The following is a 21,952-nucleotide window of genomic DNA, read 5'->3' as shown; positions in this document are numbered from 1 at the left end:
TACAAAGTTACTGTCAACTATCTGTTTCCTAGCACTAGATTTCTAATAGAAATGCGATAGCTAACTATAATATCCTCCGATCTCTGGCTTAGATATCCTCTAAATTATAATTAAGTTATTATGTTTAATTAGTTCCCAAATAGTCAAAAAAATTTAGGTTAGAATCCCAACCAGCCACTCAGGTCACAGCTTTTCTGTCCCCCCCGACACACACAATTTGAAAAAAGGTATAAAAGTAAAAATCACTTGCTTACCTTCTGAGATGTTCTCAGGTTCTCTCGCTGACAGAGACTGCTCCTCCACCTCCAATCCTTGGCCTGCACAATGCTAATAATATATAATATAATATGGCACTTACCTTACACCAATGGGTCTTATTATTAGGTTAGAGGAGGAGGGTGGGTGGGAGACACTACACGTGTAGTGTCTCGGGTTTCCTCTCCAAATTGGGCCATGTCTCGCAGCGCCTCAGTTATGCCCACATGGGACTGGGAGATGTCCCCCAGTGACCGGGACGTGCTCTGAGAGGCTCGCAATGCCCACCCGAGACTGGGACAGGCTCTGCAAGACTTCATCAAGGCCAGCCTGGTACTGGGACACGTCCCCCAGTGACTGGGACACGTTGTTGAGGCCCTCAGCCATTCCGTCACTAACTGAGCCACACGTGGACACCTGCACTCGTGCTGCTGACGTCATGCACCAGGCTCTCCACTGTGGTTGGCATCCTAGCAGTGTTGGCCTCGGTGCCACGCATATGCTCGCGCCATATCCTGCACCCGTGGCCTCAAGGATTCCTCCAATCGGCTGTGGACCTGCTGGAGTGTCGCTGACATCCCCCTCTGAATCGCAAAGTTGAAATACCGATTCCACATGTCCCTGTCCAGTTAACTGAATTCAATTAGGGCAGCAATTCTTATGCTAAATTCACCCTATGGCTAGAGAAGGGGAAAGTCTACCAGGAACCCATCCTCACCAGAGTCCAGTTGGAAAATTAACATCTGGTGGCATGAGGGGTGATACAGTGAGATCATAACCAGAGCAAGCCAGGGTCCGGTGGTAGAGGGGGCTAGAGGCGGGAGGGGGGCGAAGTAAAAAAGAGCAATGCTGAGGGAGAGGGTGGCCAAAGCGAGGGAGCGAACAGTGTGAGAGAAGTAGGGGGCCAGGCCGGGGAGACAGGAGGGAGGGGAATGTTGAGGTAATGTGTATTAAATATGTTTGTGCAGGAAGTCATGTGTAGAGTGCATGGGTCATGTCAAAGAGGAATGTAATTCAGGCTGTGACACAGGTGCTGCTGGTCGAGTTACAGACCAGTCACTCAAACAGCAGATCAGATGTCATGAAGCTTAAAGTGTAACGTGTGACTTCTGAATCTCCACAGTACAGCCCCTGGACTGTGTATTCCCCTCTGACCCCTTCTCCCACCAATATTCCAAACTTAGAATGCTTTCACGGAACCTCATTATCTAATGGAATACATTTGTGGAAATGGGGTTTGCATAGGGCTATTTTATCTCCAGGTCCCAGGATGTGAAATCACAGGCCACGCTGATGAGGCAGACAGTGTTTCACATGGCAGCTGGAAGGATGATTGACGAGCCACTCGGAACACAGTTTCCAGCCAGCACACATCTAGAATTAAACTGTCCATTTATTTAAAGTGTACCCACTGGCTGAGACTATCCTGTCTGATTTCCTCAATTGATACCCAGAGGTAAGTCAGAATTGTAATAAATACCAGCCAATGGTGATCCATTAAACAACACCAGAGCATGAACATCTTCACTAAAGATCTTTCACCCAAAGGATATCCTTGGATAAAATGTCCCCCAAAAGCATTAATGTAGCCCTTCTCAGGGAACTGTGCTAATTAGAGCTAACAGATTGACTGTCGATGAAGTAGACAAAATGGACATAATTTCCATACGTTTGAAATGGAATCTCCGGCACAGAATATGACATGCACCCAACCTGGAGCAAAAAGACATTGAGTGCGCGTCCCGACACCATCACGCATTTGTGCAATATTGTGGTCGGTGCACGCGCACGAGAGTCGTGCCCGCTGACAGTCAAGCGGACAACTTAGCCCATTAAGGGGCCAATTGAACACAATTTTACGTGACCCGTCTGCTTTTAGGGTTGATTGATGGGCCGAGTGTCCAGGTGGCTTTTATATTTTAGCCTCAGCCTCGGTCCAGAGCGTGACAAACTGTGTGGGCTGAAATAAAATTCAATAAGGTGTCTGGGGACCGAGGGTTGTGTTTGAATGTGCTGCTGCCGAGAGACTCTTTGCACAGTTTTTACAGTGCAACTTATTTTTCACCGGTCAGCAGCTCTCTGAGACAGCTCCCCAGATGCTATGCCCCTAACAGGCTCATTGGAAATGTCAACCTGTACACTCCTTTTTCTCAGATCCTGCCCTCCTCTCGCCCTCCCTGGCAGTACTCAGACTTTCAAAGAGTACATTTCAAAGGAGCTGCCCATTTGTTTGCCAGCTAGAGTGAAATTACGCTCCAGGGGTGAGTGCGTACGCCTGAACGGCAAAGGTTTCAGGCCTATGAATTAAGATAAGGATTAATCACACTATTAGGGATATACTAAAGACCACCTAATTGTGAAAAGGGTTTGGGGGTAGAAATATGTAGTCAAATATGTGAATTTAGTAAAGGACATTAAATGGTAAACATTGGAGATTCTAAAGTTAAAACCGTAAGGTATATAAGCAGAAGTAGGCCATTCAGCCCATCAATTCTGCTCTGCCATTCAATGAGCATTATGACTGATCTGATGTGATAGTCATCCAAGTCACTGACTACTTCAATATAAGCTGAACAAGCAAAGGTGTAAATGGGGTACATGTATGGAGCATGACTCCTTTCCTAGCCATTAGTACAAAGCCCAGAAAAGAAGGGGCTGGATCTAGCATTGAATTAATAAGCCAGAATTGATAAGGGACATGAGTGGAAAGAATATTTAAGCAATATAATAGCGTAAGATAAAGTTTGAAGAGGACACAGATCAATGTAATAAACTGGAAAGAAGGTAGTTTTGAAATGGATGAGAATAGAACTGGGGAATATAAATTTGAAAAACTCAACGACAAACAAAAAAAAGGAAATCAGTGGAAAATATTTCCAACAGGAATCAGTGGAGTTCTGGAGGAATATATCCCGCTAAAAAGCAAGAACAAACTAGTCAGTAACAGATACCACAATGGATGAATGAAGAAATAATGGCAAAATTGAAACTAAAGACAAGGGCATACATTAAATACTCAGACAACAAAGGAGAGGAGAATACAAAAAGGTTAGGAACGAAGTCAAAAGTAATTAGGAAGGCAATAGAATAATAGTAAAGCATGTTAGACATATAAAGAAAATAAATTAGGGGCCCTGAAGGATAGTGTAGCCACCTGGGTTGGACACTTCCCGACTTAAAATGGAGGTCCGCAAAGACTACTGGGAAATTCAGCCAACACAGGCAAAAACTAGCAAGTCTCCAGTCAACGCTCGCTACGAGATAGGCGCTCCTAGCTACAAGTCCATACCAGCTTTTGAATCCTGCAGACTCAGGACCTGAACGAAAGGCCATTTGTTCCCCTGACCTGCTGGGCCAATTCCGAAGCTAAGTATAGGCCTTTTAGTGATAGAAATAGTCTAGAAAGTAGAGCTATATGCATAAGTGGGGACTTACTGTATATAATAAATGTGTTTTGATTTGAATCTTACTAATAGGTGTGTTTAGTTATTGATCAGTACTTGAACTTGAACCTCGTGGTGGTATCATAAAGATACCTGGCGACTCTAGAGCAAAGGTTATAAAACAGAGCAAATTGAACCAACCAAAAATTAGCAACAATAGGGCCACTAAGGATTACACAATAAACTGGCAGGTAATGACAGGGAATTGACCAGGACGATGGACATTACATGAAAATAAATCAATAAATATAGAATGGAAATGGAGGAGAAATGATCAATAAACTGAGTCAAACCTGAGAAAGATCTCCAGTTTCTGTAGGAGAGTCATATAGACTCATAATGTGAGCTTTGTTTCTCTCTCCACAGATGCTGCCAGGTCTGGTGAGGTTTTCCAGCATTTACAGTTTTATACCATAATGAATAGATGGGGCAAATAATCTCCTGTCCAAATGGAGGCTAAATAAATGTGAAGGAGACAGGAATGGGAGGCGAGATGGATGGGATTAGATGAATTTGCGTGACAGGTGGCTCATGTAGAAAATAAACACCTGCATGCTCTCATCGGATCACCTATTTCTATGCTGTAAATACCTTGCAATGTGCAGTAATGTGGAGGTGGCTCCTCTCCGTTCTGACATATTTTATACTTATTTTAGATTGCTAACAGCCACACAGGATGTCTTTTTAAAGTGTATTTATGCTAAATGCATCGCCACCCCCCCTTTCCCTCTCCTTACCCTGTGGCCTTGGAAGCCAATGCTGAGCTACGGGACAGCCGGGCATTGACCTCAATGATGCAGTACTCCAGAGATGAGGGGTGCAGGGCATACTGAATATTGCACTCTCCTACAATGTTCAAATGACGCACCACCTTGATAGCAGTCTCGCGCAGCATGTGGTATTCCTCATTGGATAGGGTCTGACTCGGGGCTACAACAACTGAATCACCTAAAACACAAGATACAAAGGACAAGTCACAAGAGTGAGAATTACAGGGTCCAAGGGCAAACAGAACTTGAAACCAATTTACTTAACCCAATTGCACAAGCACACCCACTGTCATTCAGTCCACCTCATCGAAACTCCATGCCTCAAAACCATGAGCTTGGTGTTACTCCATACCGTTTATCCCCGTTCCCCAATCTCCTCTCCCATTCCTCAATCTGGTTGTTTTTCTGAGCTTTGCACCTTCAAATTGATGTTACCATTTTAAAAATAACACTTTTTATTTGCAAGTACAATGTGAAGGTGGTTTCAGAGACCAGCTCCAAACCTCATCTTCCCAATAGGGGAAGGTGCTTCAATCTGGCAGCAGTTTGCTCCATTTAAAGATGGCACCAGAATCAAGAAGCTGGCTCTTTGAGTCATTCTGCCTGTGTTAGTCAGTCCTGCACCAGTCAATGTATTTAACAATGGAGGGAAGACAAGGCGAAACTAAGACCTTTAATTTCCATTTTTCATTGATCCTCAATCTTCTCAACACCTACCATCTCAAGTTTAGATCAGGGGGAAAGTTGCTCATTCACAAAGTCTTTCACATCCCTCACTGTACCTTGATAGAGATTGGGGATCAGTTGTCCAGCATCATAGATCCTCCCTGTGTTGCACCAGAGCAGCAGAGTCCATCTCTTTGCTGGCAGCTTCAATCTGATTTATCTTAACTCAACACATTGTTTGTGGTGCAATTTAACTATTTGAGTTCAAGTTCCGCAGCTGGGTGAAAAACAACATGACAACAAAGCAAGACTTCCCTGCTGGCAGTGAAGGACATCACCCACTGTGTAGTGTCCCAGGGCATCACAGCATAGGGGTGTCCCAGGTTTCAGAGCTTCTTTATGCCTCCATAGCTAACTGAAATTGGAACTGCCATGATTGGACTCAATGCCCTGTGGGATTCGGAGGAGAAAAGGGAAAACTAGTTTTCCCATTCCAGTGGGAATTTTCTGAGAGTCTTGACCTACCAATTCACTGCCCAACACTATCCTAACAACAGGGACGGGCTGTAACAAGATTGATGGCAGACATCTGACTCCTGCCTGGATGACTCTTTGACAAAGTTTTGACAAAGGGCCATCCAGACTCAAAATGTTAGCTTCCTTCTCTCTCCATAGATGCTGTCAGACCTTCTGCGATTGTCCAGTATTTTCTGTTTTTATTTCAGATCCGAGCATTCGCAGTAATTTGCTTTTATCTGTCTCCTGATGTTGCTGGAAATAGTGAAACATTTGAAGATTACTGAGCACCAACAGCAAATAGGCTGTTACACATTAGACTGCAGCTCAGCAAGGATCAAAGGGAATGAGGGAATAAAATACTGAATAATCAGGTACTTAGGTGGCTTTACAGGAGAATGGGACATGAGTTTCACAGTTTGAGGCCCTGACACAGAGCTATATTCTCATATCCAACATAGTACCAGAGAAAGTTCCGCTTACTTCCTCAGACAGTTTTACCTGTATGAATTCCCAAGGGGTCAAAGTTCTCCATGTTACACACAGTGACACAGTTGTCAGCCGCATCTCGAACCACCTCATACTCCACCTCCTTCCAGCCCAGCAGTGACTGCTCTACAAGGATCTGATTGGTCATCGCAAAGGCCTAAACAGAAAAGAACAAACAACCATTGGAACGGTAGCACTGTCCATTAATGCAAAGGACGAGGAGGGCTTTTGAATGGCATCCAGTATAGACCACGCCTGGTGTTATCATTAGGCAGTTCTACTCTGAATGTACATCTATGAATTTGAATCTGGAACCATTTGCAGAAGTGTTCAAACTAATGGAGATATTAGTAAAATAAGTGGAGCAAAGGACGCAGTGAAAGGAAAATAAGAGAGGAGAAAGGACAAAATAGTGGCAGCCAAAATTCAATGTCACTGAGTGAGACAGTCAAACAAGGCCAGAAAATAAGTTAGTCTTTGAATGGAGGGCAGTTGGGTGATGTGGAAAAGATGTGGATTTGGAGGGTCAGGCTACTCAGTCTATCAAAGCAGTAGTAACTCAAGTGAATACGGCCTAAAGAAAGCTAATGGAATACGGAGCTTTATGATGAGAGGCATTGGATACAAGGGTTCAGGAGTGACGTGGAATCTGAACAAAGCCTTGGTTAGACCACAGTTGAAGTACCCTGTGCAGTTTTGGGCTCCACACTGTAAGGAGAATGTTGAAGCAATACAAAGGGCACAGTGCAAATCACTGCCTGGACTGGGGAAATACAGGCTGGGATTTAAGGCCGAGATGGTGAAAGGTTGGGGGGGGGGGGCAAGTCGATCTCCACCAGCCTTGAAATAAATGATCAGATCTTACAACCCCCAGACATTAGTATCCTGAGGTTGTGACATCAGCGCCCTGAGGCAGATGTCCCTTTAAGAGCTTCCAATCAATCAGAGGGCATGCAGCTCTTCATGTGGTGGCCACTGCTGGGATTGCAAACCAGCCCCAAAAACAAACCGGTAATGCAGGCTCCTCAGATGAAGCCTTGTGTTCAATTCTGGGCACCACACTCTATGAAGGATGTCAAGGGTATAAGGCAGAACTGACTTCAGTGTTGACGGACTTCATAAATGTAGGAAGACTGAAGAAGCTGGGATATCTGTCCTGGGAGCAAAGAAGGTTAAGAGACCTAATAATGATCGATATTATGCAGGGGTTTGACAGGAATCTATTTGCATTGGCAGGAAGGTTGGTAACCAGCAGACACAGATTAAAGACTATTAAAAGCAACAGAGGAGAGAAGCGGAAAAATGTACTTATGCAGGAGTTATGGTCCTGGAATGGAAAACTGGTGGAAGCGAGTTCAGTGGCAACTTTATAAAAGGGAATTGGATAAATACTTGGAGGGGGGAAATTTGAAAGGCTGTGGGCAAAGAGGAGGAAAGTGGGGTTAAATCGGAAAGCTGTACCAGGGAGTCAGCACAGACATGATGGCCGTCGGAATGGCCTCCTTTGGTAGTATGTGATTCTGCTTTTTGGTATCAAAATGGTTTGTGAGTCTGTGAAATGTGTTTGTGATCGAAACCATGTCAACATTTACAAATGACTTAGATAGACGGATGCAAGATAGGGGAAAAAACAGTTGTACCAAATTGCTGTTCCTGTATTGTCATTTCCATGTCATTCCACATAAAGCAAGAAGTATGCAAACCAATAAAAATATTGGAAAAAGCCCACTCAGCATCAGAGAGGGACAGTTGTTCTGGTTTCCAATCTTCAGCTGTTGTCTAGTGTGTTTGTGGTGTGTTAACTACAGTGAGGCCTCATACACGTCCCACAAACCATTCCCACCCACAAACACCCTCTGGGCAATCATTCTGGGTTTGTATTTTTTACATAAGTGGGTGGTAGAAGCAGCACTAAAACCAACAGAGAAGCAACAAGAATATGAGAAATATATACAGGGCCAGGCCCAGGCTGGGGGGGGGGGGGGGGGGGGGGACCTTAAAAAGACTGATGAAAGCACAGAGGGCAGCACAATATAGCTGGTGGCAGAGAATGAAGAATCAAGTGATACACAAGTTCCAGTGCCAAATTAGGCCACTAGCAAAGACAGAATCAAATCAATCTTCCCAAAACATAGCTCCCGGCGTCAGCCAACAGCCTGAAGGCAAACAGAGGTGGACTGTGCACTTCTTCCAATCAGAGATCAACTCTTGGCATGAGGAGGCATTATGGAAAAGCAGAGAGTGTAAGAGAATATCTCGGACAGGCAAGGATTGGGTGAAGCCATTACATCATGCAGCACGAATCAGGAGTGCACTGCTCCCCTCCTCAGATGATCCTCATCTCAGCCTGTCTTCCCCAATTTAGCAAGGAAACCTCTCAGGGAGAGGCAATCATCAGAGAGGATAGTGTTCAGACGCTGGGGGCTGTGTCCAGTTGTACCCAAAGCTGGGGAGGGAGGGAGGTGTGTTTGGGGAGGGGGGCGCAAGTGGGCACTAGGTTAGGTTCATGGCTCTGTAGCATGTCCAGTCTACTGTAGGAAGTCGATGTTGTATTGTGGTGAGAGTCTAAGAGAGCTCTGACTTTGTCAGAAATGCACTTTGCGTAGTATGGACTCTCTAGCTTGTTCATGTAAAATGTGCACTTGGAAAAGATAAGTCACCCTAAGACTATGGATGCGATTTAATGGAAATGTTTCGAAGTGTGGTAGCGAGTGGGAAATGTCGCAAGCTCCCTGATGAGCTGGTTCCTGATTTCGCCAATGGGAACGGGCCGATTCAATCGTAACCAAATCGCCACCCGGCATGGTTCTCAATTCTGGCCTCCCCAGCGATTTAACAGTCTTGTCGCGCTCTCGCTTAAGCACAGCACGGCCATTAAATCAAGCCCTATACCTCAGTGAGAGACAGACATGTGAAACAAGGGCACACACACCCACACACACTCCTAGGACAGAATGTTGGAGGTATTTGGGCTCATGCATTTGCCTATCCTCTCCTCGGTATGTATTTTGAGATTGCCTCATGACCTGAGCAGTCAAACTTAGTGAACCCAATCTATCACAACACCTGTCACACAGCAATTCCACAACTCAAAACTCTGGCCATCACTCCTTTCTTACCCCAAAACTGTAACTTTTCACAAACAAGACCAGTCCATAACACACAAATAATTGTCACACCATGAAGGCCATTTCTGGGTGCAACAATGATTTGAAATGATGGTTATTGCAAATTCTAAAACAGTTGTGTTTCAATCAGTGCAGACACTGTGCCCGATGAACAGCGGGCACGCGACAGATGAAATACATTCACTGGAGTTGGACTTACACCGGAAACTATCAGACTGCGTTTCAAACCATTCTCACATGTTTCTAAGTTCGTCAAATGTTATATTCATTCAATACACATTTACAGAGGTACTGTATTCTTGTTTTTAATAGTCATAGATTTAAAAAAACAAGCAGAAACATGTCTATTCAATGTAAAGCAAGCTGCAGACAAATCTGTAATAATACAATATTAGACAACATTTTTTTAAATCCAGAAGGGCAATACGACTATAAAATCTAAATCAAGCACATGCCAAACTGACTCAGTTAAAGTGTGTACATATACCAGTTTGTGAAGTGTAAAAGAAACACAAATGAGCCACTTTGCGGCTTTCCTTTATTCTAGTCAGTGAAGTGGCACGGTCAGTCAGTCAGCACCTATTTTAATTCTCCACCCCACTCCTACCGTGATGTCTCAGTCCTTGGTCTCCCTCACTGTTCTAGTGAAGCTCAAGGGAAGCTCAAGAAACGGTATCCTATCTTGCAATCAGGCGCTGTAAAGCAGTCCAGTCTCGGTTCAACAATTTATCAGAAACATAGCTCCCATTTTTGCAAACAGCGGCTGGTGGTAATGATTTTGGTTTTGCAAAACAGGCTAACTATTATCTAATTCACATACACCCCTTAACTTGCCCCCACCCTCTATATACACACACACACACACACACCCACACTCACAGACAAACAAACACATGGGGGGAAAAGAGGGATGTAAAAATAATGATGAAACGGGTTCCCTCCATCCCACAGCTTCCGGATGCCAGGTCCCTTAATCAGACATGGAGCGCCTATGAATGTGGGACACAACGCTACCACTCGGCCACGTCCCAGACCACCATCCCGGACACAAAAATTCCACACAGCTTTACTTCTTTTCCCCCTCCGCTAGTGACAAAAGCTTGCCCGTCGTTGGGTTAAAATCAGTGACATCTAGATGAGCTCCTTAGGTGTTGCTTAACTGCCCAGTAAAGGTCTCGATTGGACTTAAATTTGACAGAGGTGGTAAAATGATGGCGTGTTCACACACTCTGTCCCGCTAAGTGAAAGCCCTCCCGTCTCCAAGCATACCAGGAGATGGGCTTCAGGTTCACCATTGTGACCCTGGGTCAGAATCTGGAAGACGGGCAGGTAGTCGGGAAACATCTCGACTCGCTGGACTGACCTTGGTTAAAAACTGTCTCAAATAGCGAGATTTATGCTCCAGGTGGGAGGGTGTGTGGTGAAGTTGAGCCAGCTGACACCACACAGATGCTAGGACAAGTGGGGTTGAGTCCTAAGGCAAGCTGGTTAGATAATGCACATCAGCTCTCTCAGACGGTCCCAATTATTTTAGAAGATGTTAGTATCTTCTAACCCTCACCCCTCTTCACTGCCCCACCCATCCTCCATGGCCCCTCATATTGTCCAAGCCAACTCACTCAGTGTCCACCATGGGTAGAATTTAGGAACCAAGTGGAAATGGTAAAAAAATTCAAAAATCTAATCCAGCTCATCTATACAGACTTGACAGTGTGATGAATGTAGGAATATCAGATAGATTGTATTATATATATTTGGTGCAGTAAGGGTTATTAAAAGCCTGGGTTAATGTGTGATCGCTGCAGTTATGTTTTTAAAAATCCTGGTTTGAAAGACAGCTAGGTTTTTTGGAGACAGAAGTGAAATTAAAGCATCCTAAAAGTTTGGGCAAATGGACTTTTGTTCATACGAAGAGGGTTCACTGGGGAGTAGAAAATTAAGACATGTGCTGGGATTCTCCGACCCCCGCGTCGGGTCGGAGAATTGCCGGGGGGGGGGCGGGTGAGAATCGCGCCACACCGCCCCAATGCTGCCATGCCGATTCTCCAATGCCAATTTTCGGGCGCCCGAGGGATCGCCGCCGCGCCGGTCGGTGGCCATTGAAAGCACCCGACCCCCTCGGCAATTCTCCGGGCCTCAACGGGCCGAGAGCCCGCCGAGTTCCGCCGAGTCCCGCCGGCGTGGGTTATGTACGGTCCCATCCTCGGAACCGTCTGCAGACGCTGTCCTGGTGGGGGTGTGGGGGGATCTGACGTCGGGGGGGGGGGCCTCCACGGTGGCCTGGCCCACAATCAGGGCCAACCAATCGGCGGGCGGGCTAGTTCCATGGGATGCATATGTTCCTCCGCGCCGGGCCCCTGTAGGGCTCCGCCATATTGCCCAGGAGCCGGCGCGGAGACAGGAACCCACGGGCATGCGCGAACTTGCGCCGGCCATGACGCGCATGCGGGAACTCACGCCGGTTGTGGCGCGCCGGCCTTTGGGCGCCAGAGCTGCGGACACCACTCCGGCGGCGTACTAGCCCCCTAGGAAGGGGTGGATAGCTGCCAGTTGAGGCCCGTTGACGCCGGAGTGGCTAGCGGCACTTTTCACGGCAGCGTCAGTACTTGGCCGCAGGATTGGAGTATCCTGGCCCTTGTGTTCAGCTTAGTAAGATGATGGCATTAATGGGAGGAGCCAGGGGCTGAAGCAGGTTCTGCAGTTTAAAAATGTTTAGTTTTAGATTGGGATGTGAACAGACAAGAACTGTGGTCTCAATACAGTTCAGTTAAAGATCTGTCTGTGGACAGGCCAACAGTTTCTTTCCAAACAATTCAGTTGCAAGATTTGACAGGGGGCAGACTAGAAGCAGCTGACCTCAAGATAGTGAGTTAAAAATGTGCCTGTCAACAGGATAGGCAGTTTAAACAGTTAAGTTGAGACAGGCAGGAATCAGCAGCTGGTTCCTGAAGGATATCTTTTTCTCAAAGTGGTCTATCCAAGACATCTTGTTAACAGCAAGTTCCTGAGTTGTTAACTGTAATTAAAAGTGGATTTTGGTTTGAGATGGGAGTTGTTTGAGTGGAAATAAAGGGCGAAATTCTCCTACCTACCCCGCCACATTTCTGCTCCGACCGGCCGGCAGGGGTCTCCGTAACACCGGCCGGTCAATGGGGTTTCCCATTGTGGGGCAGCCCCACGACGTCGGGAAACCCTCGGGCGCCGGCAAAACGGAGACTCCCGCCGGCGGAGAATGACGCCCAAAGTTAGTAATTAAGGATTATTGTGTCATTGTATTGATAAGCATTGTTTAACTGATAACTGAAAGCTATTTGTACTTATAAGGTTAAAGTTATTAATACCATATCAGTAATAAAGTTTGTTTTAATATACCATATCCCTCATTTGTGCATGAAATCACTCCTGGAGTGAAGTATCCTTTCCGCACAGTCTTCTCTATACTCGCCCAAAAGCTCTTCCACCCCAAATGGCTCCTCCAACCCTTCGCGATCCTTCTTCTCCACCTTAGGACACTCCAGCGCCTCCAGAAACTTACGCATATCTGACCCCTCCTCAAGTGACTCTGACCTCAAGGGATTCTTGTAAAACACCTCAAACACCCAGTTAACTTTGTCCGGCGCTGACACCAGCCCACCACCCAAATCCCGATTCTGAATAATGTCTCAGGAAGCTGCCTTCTGCCTCAGCTAACTAGCCAAAAGAAAACTGGCCTTCTCCCCATATTCGTACATTACCCCCCTCGAGCACTGCAACTGACACATCACCTTATCAGTGGATGAAATATCAAATAGCATCTGCATTTCTTTCTACTAGCCAGAAGCTCAGGGGTGGAGCCACTCGGGTACCTTCCATCTATCTCAAAGATCTTGTCCACCAACCGTTGGCACGCTTCCCTCTCCTCCCTATTCACTGTGCCTTACGCAAGATTATGTCCCCTCTCACCACCACCTTTAGGGCCTCCAACAGCACCGAGCGTGACATCTCCCCATTCTTGTTAAACTCACATACTCATCAATCACCCTATCCATCTTCACACAGAATCCCAAATCCCCGAACAGCCCCACATCCAAACTCTACACTGGCCACTGAGCCAGCCCCACCTCCTACACCATATCCACCATGTGCGGAGTGTAATCTGTAACCACTATTGCAGAGACTCAGAAGTTTTTACTGTCCTCTGGGAACCTTCACTAATTTTGGAAGATGTCATCGTATCTGAAAATACTTTCACAGAGTTGTAGATCTGGAAAGATGTTGTATTGTTTGAGTTTCAAAAATGCTTGTCAACTCTGTCAAACAATTGATCCTTCATCTGTTTGAATGACATAGGAGTGTGGTGCTGCTTGACGAATCACTTTTGCAGGGGCAGACCAACCTCCATCAGGAATTTTGATCCTGACTTTGTCTCCTGGAAGCACGTTGATTGTAGTACAGTTGGTGTTTATCTCTTTGATGTTGCATCTTTTTTATTATGGGTAGATGATCTGGATCAGGTAGTGTAATGGACTGTAGAGTAGTCCTTAATTCCCTGTTCATCAACAATTGCGCTGGTGATAAACCCGTGGCAAGCGGAGTTGCTCTGTAGTTGAGTAACGCAAGATTCATGTCTGCATGAGAATCCAAAGCTTTGTAAAGAAGTTGTTTCATGATATGAACTCCTTTCTCAACTTTCCCATTTGATTGAGGCTAATGCGGGCTTGAAGTGATGTGAGAGAAGTTTTATTCTCTGGAGAATTCAGCGCATTCATGACTCTCAAAGCACAGTCCGTTGTCAGACATTAGTGTTTGGAATACCATGTCTGGCAAAAATTTCCTTTGTAGCTTTTATAACACATCAGCCAGTTAGATTAGACAACTTGATGACTTCCGGATAATTTGAAAAGTAGTCTATGATTAACACATAATCATAAGCATTGCAATGAAACAAATCTATTCCTACTTTAGACCATGGTGTTGACTCCAATTCATGCTGTTGAGGTTTTTCTTTGCACTGTGCAGGTTGAAATTATTGACATGTTTCGCATCCAAGTATCATATCAGTGATGTCTCGGTTGATACCTCGTCAATACACAGTTTGTCTTGCTCTTCTCTTGCACTTTTCAATGCCAAGGTGACCTTTGTCAAAGAGTCATCGGACTCGAAACGTTAGCTCTTTTCTCTCCCTACAGATGCTGCCAGATTTGCTGAGATTTTCCAGCATTTTCTCTTTCGTTTCAGATTCCAGCATCCGCAGTAATTTGCTTTTATTCTGAGAGCAGTAGTTCTGGACGAGAGGTTGGGAATGAACTTTCCTAGAAAACTCAACACCTAAAAATCTTAAAACGGCCTTTCTGTCCTCTGGGACTTTCATTTGTTGAATGGCAACAATCTTGTCATTGTCAGGTCGCACACCAGTGTTCTGAAATTTGGTCTCCAAAGGAACTTCAGAGTCAATATACCAAAACTACATTTGGTTCTATTCAGTTTCAAACCAAATTTATGTACTCTTTGAAAGACTTGTAATAATCTTGAATTGTATTCTTCTCTTGTAGATGGCCATACAATTATATCATCCGCATACACACGTACACCTTCAATACCTTCAGTCATCTGTTCTATCAAACAATGAAAAATCTCTGATGCTGAGATACTTCCAAATGGCATCCTGTTAAACAGTATCTACCAAAAGGCATCTTGAAAGTGCACAACTTTCTACTGGATTCATCTAGCTGCGTTTGACAACATCCAGTTTGGAATTTTTTTTAGCATTAGCCATTTCACTAGTGATTTCTTCTCTCTTGGGTATAGGATAGTGCTCTCTCTTAATATTCTTATTAAGATCTTTCGGGGCCATGCATATCCTCAAATCACCAGAAGGTTTCTTTACACAAACCATGGAACTGACACAGTCAGTCGGTTCTGTAATTCTTGATATAATGCCTTGGTTTTGTATTCTAGCAAGTTCAAGCTTCACTCTCTCGAAGTGGTGCAGGAACTCCCCTCAGCGGGTGTACCACAGGTTTGGCATCTGGTTGTAACGGAATTTTGTATCGGAAGGGAAGAGTACCCATGTCTTCGAAGACGTCCGGAAAACGATCCACAATCCCTTGAATGTCGTCTTGAATGGGTAGTTGAGATGAACCTGCACTGTAAATCCTCTGAATTAGGTGTAGATCCGTGCAGGCTTGTGCACCTAACAGTGCCGATTTTTTTGAATCAACAATCTCAAATCTTAAGAGATACCGCTGTGTCATGATTGGTAACGAACAAGTAGCAAGATCCCATTGAAGTGATGACATTGCCATTGTAGTCGCGCAATTGACAAGTTGATTTATTGATCTTCGGAGTTTGCTTCAGCTTTGACAGGTCAAGCCTATTGAGCAAATTTGTAAAAGCGCCAGTGTCAAGTTTAAAATTGATTGGAGAATTATTAACTTGAAGTACTATGTTCCATTCCGTATCTGTGTTGATAGAGTGAACTATCTTGAGAGGAGATGAGACTTCTGTGGTTTCATCATACTTCTCAACGATGCCTACGAAGAAGGAGTCTTCCAAAGAATAAGCATCTAAATTGTTGGAAACATTTTCTTGAAAACCTTCTTCCTTTGTATCCACACTTCTAATATTCATTTGAACGAATTTAAATTCGAAGATTTAAATTTGTGAGTGGATCTGCACTGAGCAGCGAAGTGGTTGTGTTTGCCACACTGTGAGCAAATCTTGCCGTTTGCTGGACATTTTTTTTTTGAGGGTGGGCGTTTCCATGTCTTCCACACGTCATTACGTACACGTCATCACGAACAAAGCTTATGCAGGTCGGTCTTCTTCCGTCTCGTATCTTTTTGCGAAGTGCACATGTGTAGGTTTAGAACACGCGTGTGCAAGATGGCTCCCGTCTGAAACGCGCATCTTTTTGAGCTATAACACAGCCTTAACACATTCTACCTCGAGGTTCATTTTTGCACCCTTTTCTCGGAGGAACATTTCATTAAACTGACTTTTGATTTGATGCATTCGGCACATTTTGATTGCATTTTCAAGCTTGAGATCTTTCTGTCTCAGCAAACATTCCCTGAGCTTATCATTGATTATTCCAAATACAATTTGACCCCTGATCATTGAATCATTTAACAGGAGAAATTACATGTTTGAGCTAAGAATTTGAGATCAGTCACGAAGCAATCAACTGATTCACCTTTATTTTGCATTCTTCTTTTGAAGACAAAACGCTCAAAAGTTTCATTTATTTGAATTTTCCAATGAAGATCAAACTTTTCTATAACTACTTCAAATTTGGTCTTATCTTGATGCGTAGCAAATTGAAATGAGTTTTGCAGTTCTATGGCTTGTGGACCAGCCATTGTTAGAAATAGAGCTAATTTACGATCATTACTCGTATCATTTAAATCTGAAGCAGCCAGATACAATTGAAACTGCTGCTTGAACACTCGCCAATTAACGTCAAGTTTACCAGTGATCCGGAGTTGGCATGGAGCGTGAGCTTTCTCCATCAGTCCTGGATTCTTCGATGTCCCGCAATAATAGGTCTGAGATTCGAAATTCGAGTTGCGGGTTAGTTTTTCTGACTAAATCCTCACTAAACTATCTAACTGGCTTCAGCAGGCACCAGGTACCATGTTATGTTTCAACCCCTGGTAGCATGTTATATTACCCTTGGTGGTAGTATGTTGTGTTCTTTGTCTTTTCTTCCAGAATGATCCCGATGTGTTGATGACAAAGAATCCACCAATCATTAGATTGAAATAAAACTAATTTATCGTAAAACTACTAATTAAATGAAGGTCGCACACTCTACTAAGCTACAATTAATAATAAAGTAATATTGAATCTGTCTAGCAGCACTCAATAATCTAAATAGCCACTAACTATACTACAATCTAACCTCGTGTTAACTCTTGTCTCATCTAATCTTCTCCTAGTGCGGTTCTCATGCTTTCTCCTTCACTCACCACCCAGAATTCCCTCAGGTCTGATTTATATACAGAGAGGTGGTGGTGCCCTCTAGTGTTTGAAGTACACAGAGATGTAATAATTAACCCTTCACTAACTTGACTATATACATATCATTACACAGCACTGATCCGAAATGATAACCCTCGGGCTTAGGTCAACAGAAAAAGCCAAACATTTTTTTAAACATGTCGGATTATTTCAAATATTTGAAGTGCAGGAGTTTTAAATTCCTTCACAGGACTTCCGGTAGTGGCCATGTCTGAATAGGTCATGCACACGTCAGCTCCCGCCGAGATCGGACATTTGGGCCCTTTAACGGACTGTAGCGGCACTTCGGCGGTGATTCCCGGCGTGGCAAGAGACGCTGGAGAGGTTCCCCTCACTGTTGCATGGAGGGGACCAGGAGTGGGGCCATCAAGCGAGCGATTGCGGGGAAGCGAGCGGAACGGGTCCGAGAAGACAAAATGGTGGCCGGCGCGGACCAAGCAGCGTGGGCTCAGTGGTCGAGAGAGCAGTAGGAGTTCCTAAGAAGCTGCTTCGCAGAGCTGAAGACGGAGATGCTGGCCCCTATGAAGGCCTCTATGGAAAGGATGGTGGAGTCTCAGAAGGTGCAGGAGAAGGCGATCAAAGAGGTGGAGAGAAAGGTAGCTGACAATGAGGGTGAGATCCTGGGCCTGGCGGTCAGGGTGGAGGCGCATGAGGCCCTGCACAAGAGATGGCAGGAGAGGCTGGATGACCTTGAATATAGGTCTAGGAGTCATAACGTGCAAATTCTGGGCCTCCCTGAAGGTGCGGAGGTGGCAAATGCGAGCGCATCTGTGACTACAATGCTGGTGACGCTGATGGGCGCGGGGGCCTTCCCGCGGCCCTTGGAACTGCACAGAGTCCTCGCGAGGAAGGCTAGGGTGAACGAACCACCGAGGGCGATGGGGATAAGGTTCCACCGCTTCACAGACAGGGACCGTGTCTTGCGTTGGGCAAAGAAGGAGCGGATCAGTAAGTGGGAGAACTGCGAGCTTCGTATATACCAGGACCTGAATTGGCTAAGAGGCGTGCGGGATTCAACCAGGCTAAGGCGGTCCTCCACAACAAAGGGGTGAAGTTCGGGCTGTTGCATCCAGCGAGGCTTTGGGTAACGTACCAGGACAGGCACCACTACATCGATACGCCGGACGAGGTGTGGACATTTATTAAACATGAAAAGCTGGATTCGAGCTAAAGGACAGCTGCACGTGGGTGAAACGCCCTGGTGGGGATGTGTAACCGGGTGTTGGCCTAATGTAAGATTGGTAGTAGAGTTTAAGTTGTTCGCTTTTCTTTTTTGTTGTTTTTTTTCAGGGGGCGGGGTAACGCCCGGATTGTGTTTTTTGTTTCATGGGAATAATTTGGATGGTTCTCGCTCTCTTACCCTGTGGGGGAGGGGAGGTTGGGGGCCCGAAGGAGGAGACAACAGTAAGATTGGGGATAGAGGCAGGAGCGGCCGGGGTCAGCATGGGTCAACTGACTTACGGAAGCGTAATGGGAGGGGAAATCAGTGCTAAGCGTGTGCTTGGCATGGGGGATTGGGATGTTGGGGGGGGCTGCTTTGCTGACTGAAGGGGAGCCAACTTTTGGGTATGGATGGAGAGTCGGGGTGGGGGGCCTCCAGCGGGAGGGCTGGAGCGAGCGGGGGGCACGGGCACGTGGCTGGCCGAAAAAGGGAGATGGCTAGTCGGCGGTGGGGGGGGGGGGGGGGAGAGGGGGTCAACCCCCCCCCCCCGTCCAGGCTGATCACATGGAATGTGAGGGGTCTGAACGGGCCGGTCAAGAGGGCCTGCGTGTTCTCGCACATAAAGTGATTAAAGGCGGACATGGCCATGCTACAGGAGACGCACTTAAAACTCGCTGACCAAACGAGGTTAAGGAGGGGATGGGTGGGCCAGGTGATCCATTCGGGGCAAGACTCGAAGACCAGAGGGGTGGCAATTCTGGTTAGCAAACGGGTGGCATTCGAGGCAGGGAGTATTGTGGCGGACAAGGGGGGCAGGTACATTATGGTGAGTGGCAAGCTGAAGGGGGCCCGGGTGGTGTTAGTGAACGTCTATGCCCCGAACTGGGACGAAGTGGAATTCATGAGGCGCATGCTGGGTAAAACCAGTTACTGGTTACTTGACTTGGAGTCAAGTAATTTGATCATGGGGGGGAACTTCAACACAGTTCTGGATCTGGCATTGGACCGGTCTAAGTCCAGGCCGGGAAAGAGACCGGCGGCGGCCAAGGCCCTGAGGGAGTTCATGGATCAGATGGGGGGGGCGTGGACCCATGGAGATTCGCGTGGCCAAGGGCGAAGGAGTTCTCTTTTTTCTCCCACGTTCACAAAGTGTACACTCGGATTGACTTTTTTGTGTTGAGCAGGGCGTTAATCCCGAGGGTGGAGGGGTTCGAGTATTCGGCCATTGCGGTCTCAGACCATGCCCCGCACTGGGTGGACTTGCGATTAGGGGCGGAGGGAGGGCAGCGCCCTGTCTGGAGACTGGATGTGGGGCTGCTGGCGGATGAAGAGGTGTTTGGGCAGATAAGGAGGAGCATCCAAAACTATGTGACAACAAACGACACAGGGGAGGTAACAGCAACAACGGTCTGGGCGGCTATGAAGGCAGTTATTAGAGGGGAGTTGATTTCTATTAGGTCCCATAGAGAGAAGAGGGAGAGGGCGGAGAGGGAGAGGCTGGTGGGAGAGATACTCAGAGTAGACAGGAAGTACGCGGAGACCCCGAGGAGGGGCTGCTAAAGGAGCGCCGGAGATTACAGGCGTAGTTTGAGCTGCTGACTACTGGGAAGGCAGAGGCACAGCTGAGAAAGGTGAAAGGGGCAGTCTACGAGTATGGGGAGAAAGCAAGTAGGATGCTGGCGCACCAACTTCGCAGGAGAGAGGCGGCCAGGGAGATTGGGGGAGTGAGGGATAAGGCAGGTAACACGGTCTTGTGCCCAGAGAAGATCAACAAAGTCTTCAAGGAGTTTTATTGTAAACTGTACGAGTCAGAGCCCCCGGTGGGAGGGGAAGGGATGAAGCAATTTATGGACCAATTGAGGATCCCAAGGGTGGACGAAGAGCTGGTGGAGGGACTGGGGGCCCCGATTGAGTTGGAGGAGATAGTTAAGGGCCTAGAAAGTATGCAGTCGGGCACGGCCCCGGGTCCGGACGGCTTCCCTACAGAATTCTACAAGAAATTCTCGGAGCTGCTGAGCCCACACCTGCTAAGAGCCTTATAACGAGGCAAAGGAGAGAGGAACCCTCCCCCCCGACGATGCCGCAGGCTTTGATCTCGCTCATCCTGAAGAGGGAGAAGGATCCACTTCAATGTGGGTCCTACAGGCCAATATCGCTCCTGAACGTGGATGCCAAACTGCTGGCTAAAATTTTGGCTACTAGAATAGAGGACTGTGTCCCGGGAGTGATTGATGAGGATCAGACGGGTTTCGTCAAGGGCAGGCAAATGAATACAAATGTGAGGAGGCTCCTAAACATTATCATGATGCCCTCAGAAGGAGGGGATGCGGTAGTAGTGGCTGCAATGGATGCAAAGAAAGCCTTTGACCGGATGGAATGGGAGTACCTGTGGGAAGCGTTAGGTAGATTTGGATTCGGTGAGGGATTCATAGGGTGGGTCAAGCTACTGTATAGGAAGCATATCCACGAACCGGCTGAGGTTGGAGTATTTTAGGCTGGACCGAGGGACGAGGCAGGGGTGCCCCTTGTCCCCGCTACAATTTGACCTGGCAATTGAGCCGTTGGCCATAGCGCTGAGGACTTCAAGGAACTGGAAGGGGCTGGTTCGGGGGGGGAGAGGAGCACCAGGCTTCGCTCTACGCAGACGACCTGCTGTTGTATATTTCGGACCCGCTAGAGGGGATGGGGGAAGTCATGCGGGTCCTGGGGGACTTTGGGAGCTTCTCGGGGTACAAGGTGAACGTGGGGAAAAGTGAGCTGTTTGAAATCCACGCTAGGGGTCAGGAGGAGAGACTGGGGGAGCTCCCGCTCAAGATGGTGGAGAGGAGCTTTCGTTACCTAGGTATACAGGTGGCTAGGAACTGGGATGCCCTACACAGGCTCAATCTATCTCGGCTTGTAGAGCAGATGGAGGGAGACTTTAAAAGGTGGGACATGCTCCCGTTTTCCCTGGCGGGAAGGGTGCAGACCGTGAAAATGACAGTCCTCCCTAGATTCCTGTTCGTTTTCCAGTGCCTTCCCATCTTCATCCCCAAATCCTTCTTCAAGTGGGTGAACAGGATTATCACGGGATTTGTGTGGGCAAACAAGACCCCGCAAGTTAAAAGACTGTTTTTGGAGCGCAGTTGGGGGGGGGGGAGGGGGGGGGGGGGGTTGGCGCTTCCAAACTTCTGTAGCTACTCTTGGGCGGCCAATGTAGCCATGATTAGGAAATGGGTAATGGAGGAGGGGTTGGCGTGGGGACGCTTGGAGGCGTCGTCATGCAAAGGCACCAGCCTAGGGGCACTAGTAACGGCACTGCTGCCGTTCTTGCCGGCACGATACACCACAAGCCCGGTGGTGACAGTGGCACTGAGGGTCTAGGGTCAGTGGAGAAGGCACAGGAAGGAGGAGGACCCCGATACGGAACAATCATAGATTTGTTCCGAGCAAGATAGATCGGGGGGGTTTCAAAGCTGGCACAGGGCAGGCATTAGAAGGATGGGAGACCTGTTCATAGATGGAACTTTCCCTAGCTTGAAG

At 46.8% G+C, this 21,952-nt stretch overlaps 1 protein-coding gene across 1 annotated transcript in view; it reads right to left on the bottom strand.

The window, feature by feature from the left end:
- The window catches only part of cps1 (carbamoyl-phosphate synthase 1, mitochondrial), a 204,232-nt gene that overhangs the window by 96,855 nt on the left and 85,425 nt on the right, over positions 1 to 21,952 (bottom strand). Inside the window, exons 17-18 of the mRNA XM_072484190.1 lie at positions 6,152 to 6,296; positions 4,436 to 4,646 (exon numbers count right to left, since the gene is read on the bottom strand). Of these exons, the coding sequence (XP_072340291.1) occupies positions 4,436 to 4,646; positions 6,152 to 6,296 (356 nt within the window). The remainder of the gene's footprint in view (positions 1 to 4,435; positions 4,647 to 6,151; positions 6,297 to 21,952) is intronic.

Source organism: Scyliorhinus torazame, chromosome 2, assembly GCF_047496885.1.
Source record: "Scyliorhinus torazame isolate Kashiwa2021f chromosome 2, sScyTor2.1, whole genome shotgun sequence".
NCBI lineage: Eukaryota > Metazoa > Chordata > Chondrichthyes > Carcharhiniformes > Scyliorhinidae > Scyliorhinus > Scyliorhinus torazame.
The sequence above is the reverse complement of the archived record's forward strand: the minus strand, read 5'-3'. Positions and strand labels throughout refer to the sequence as shown.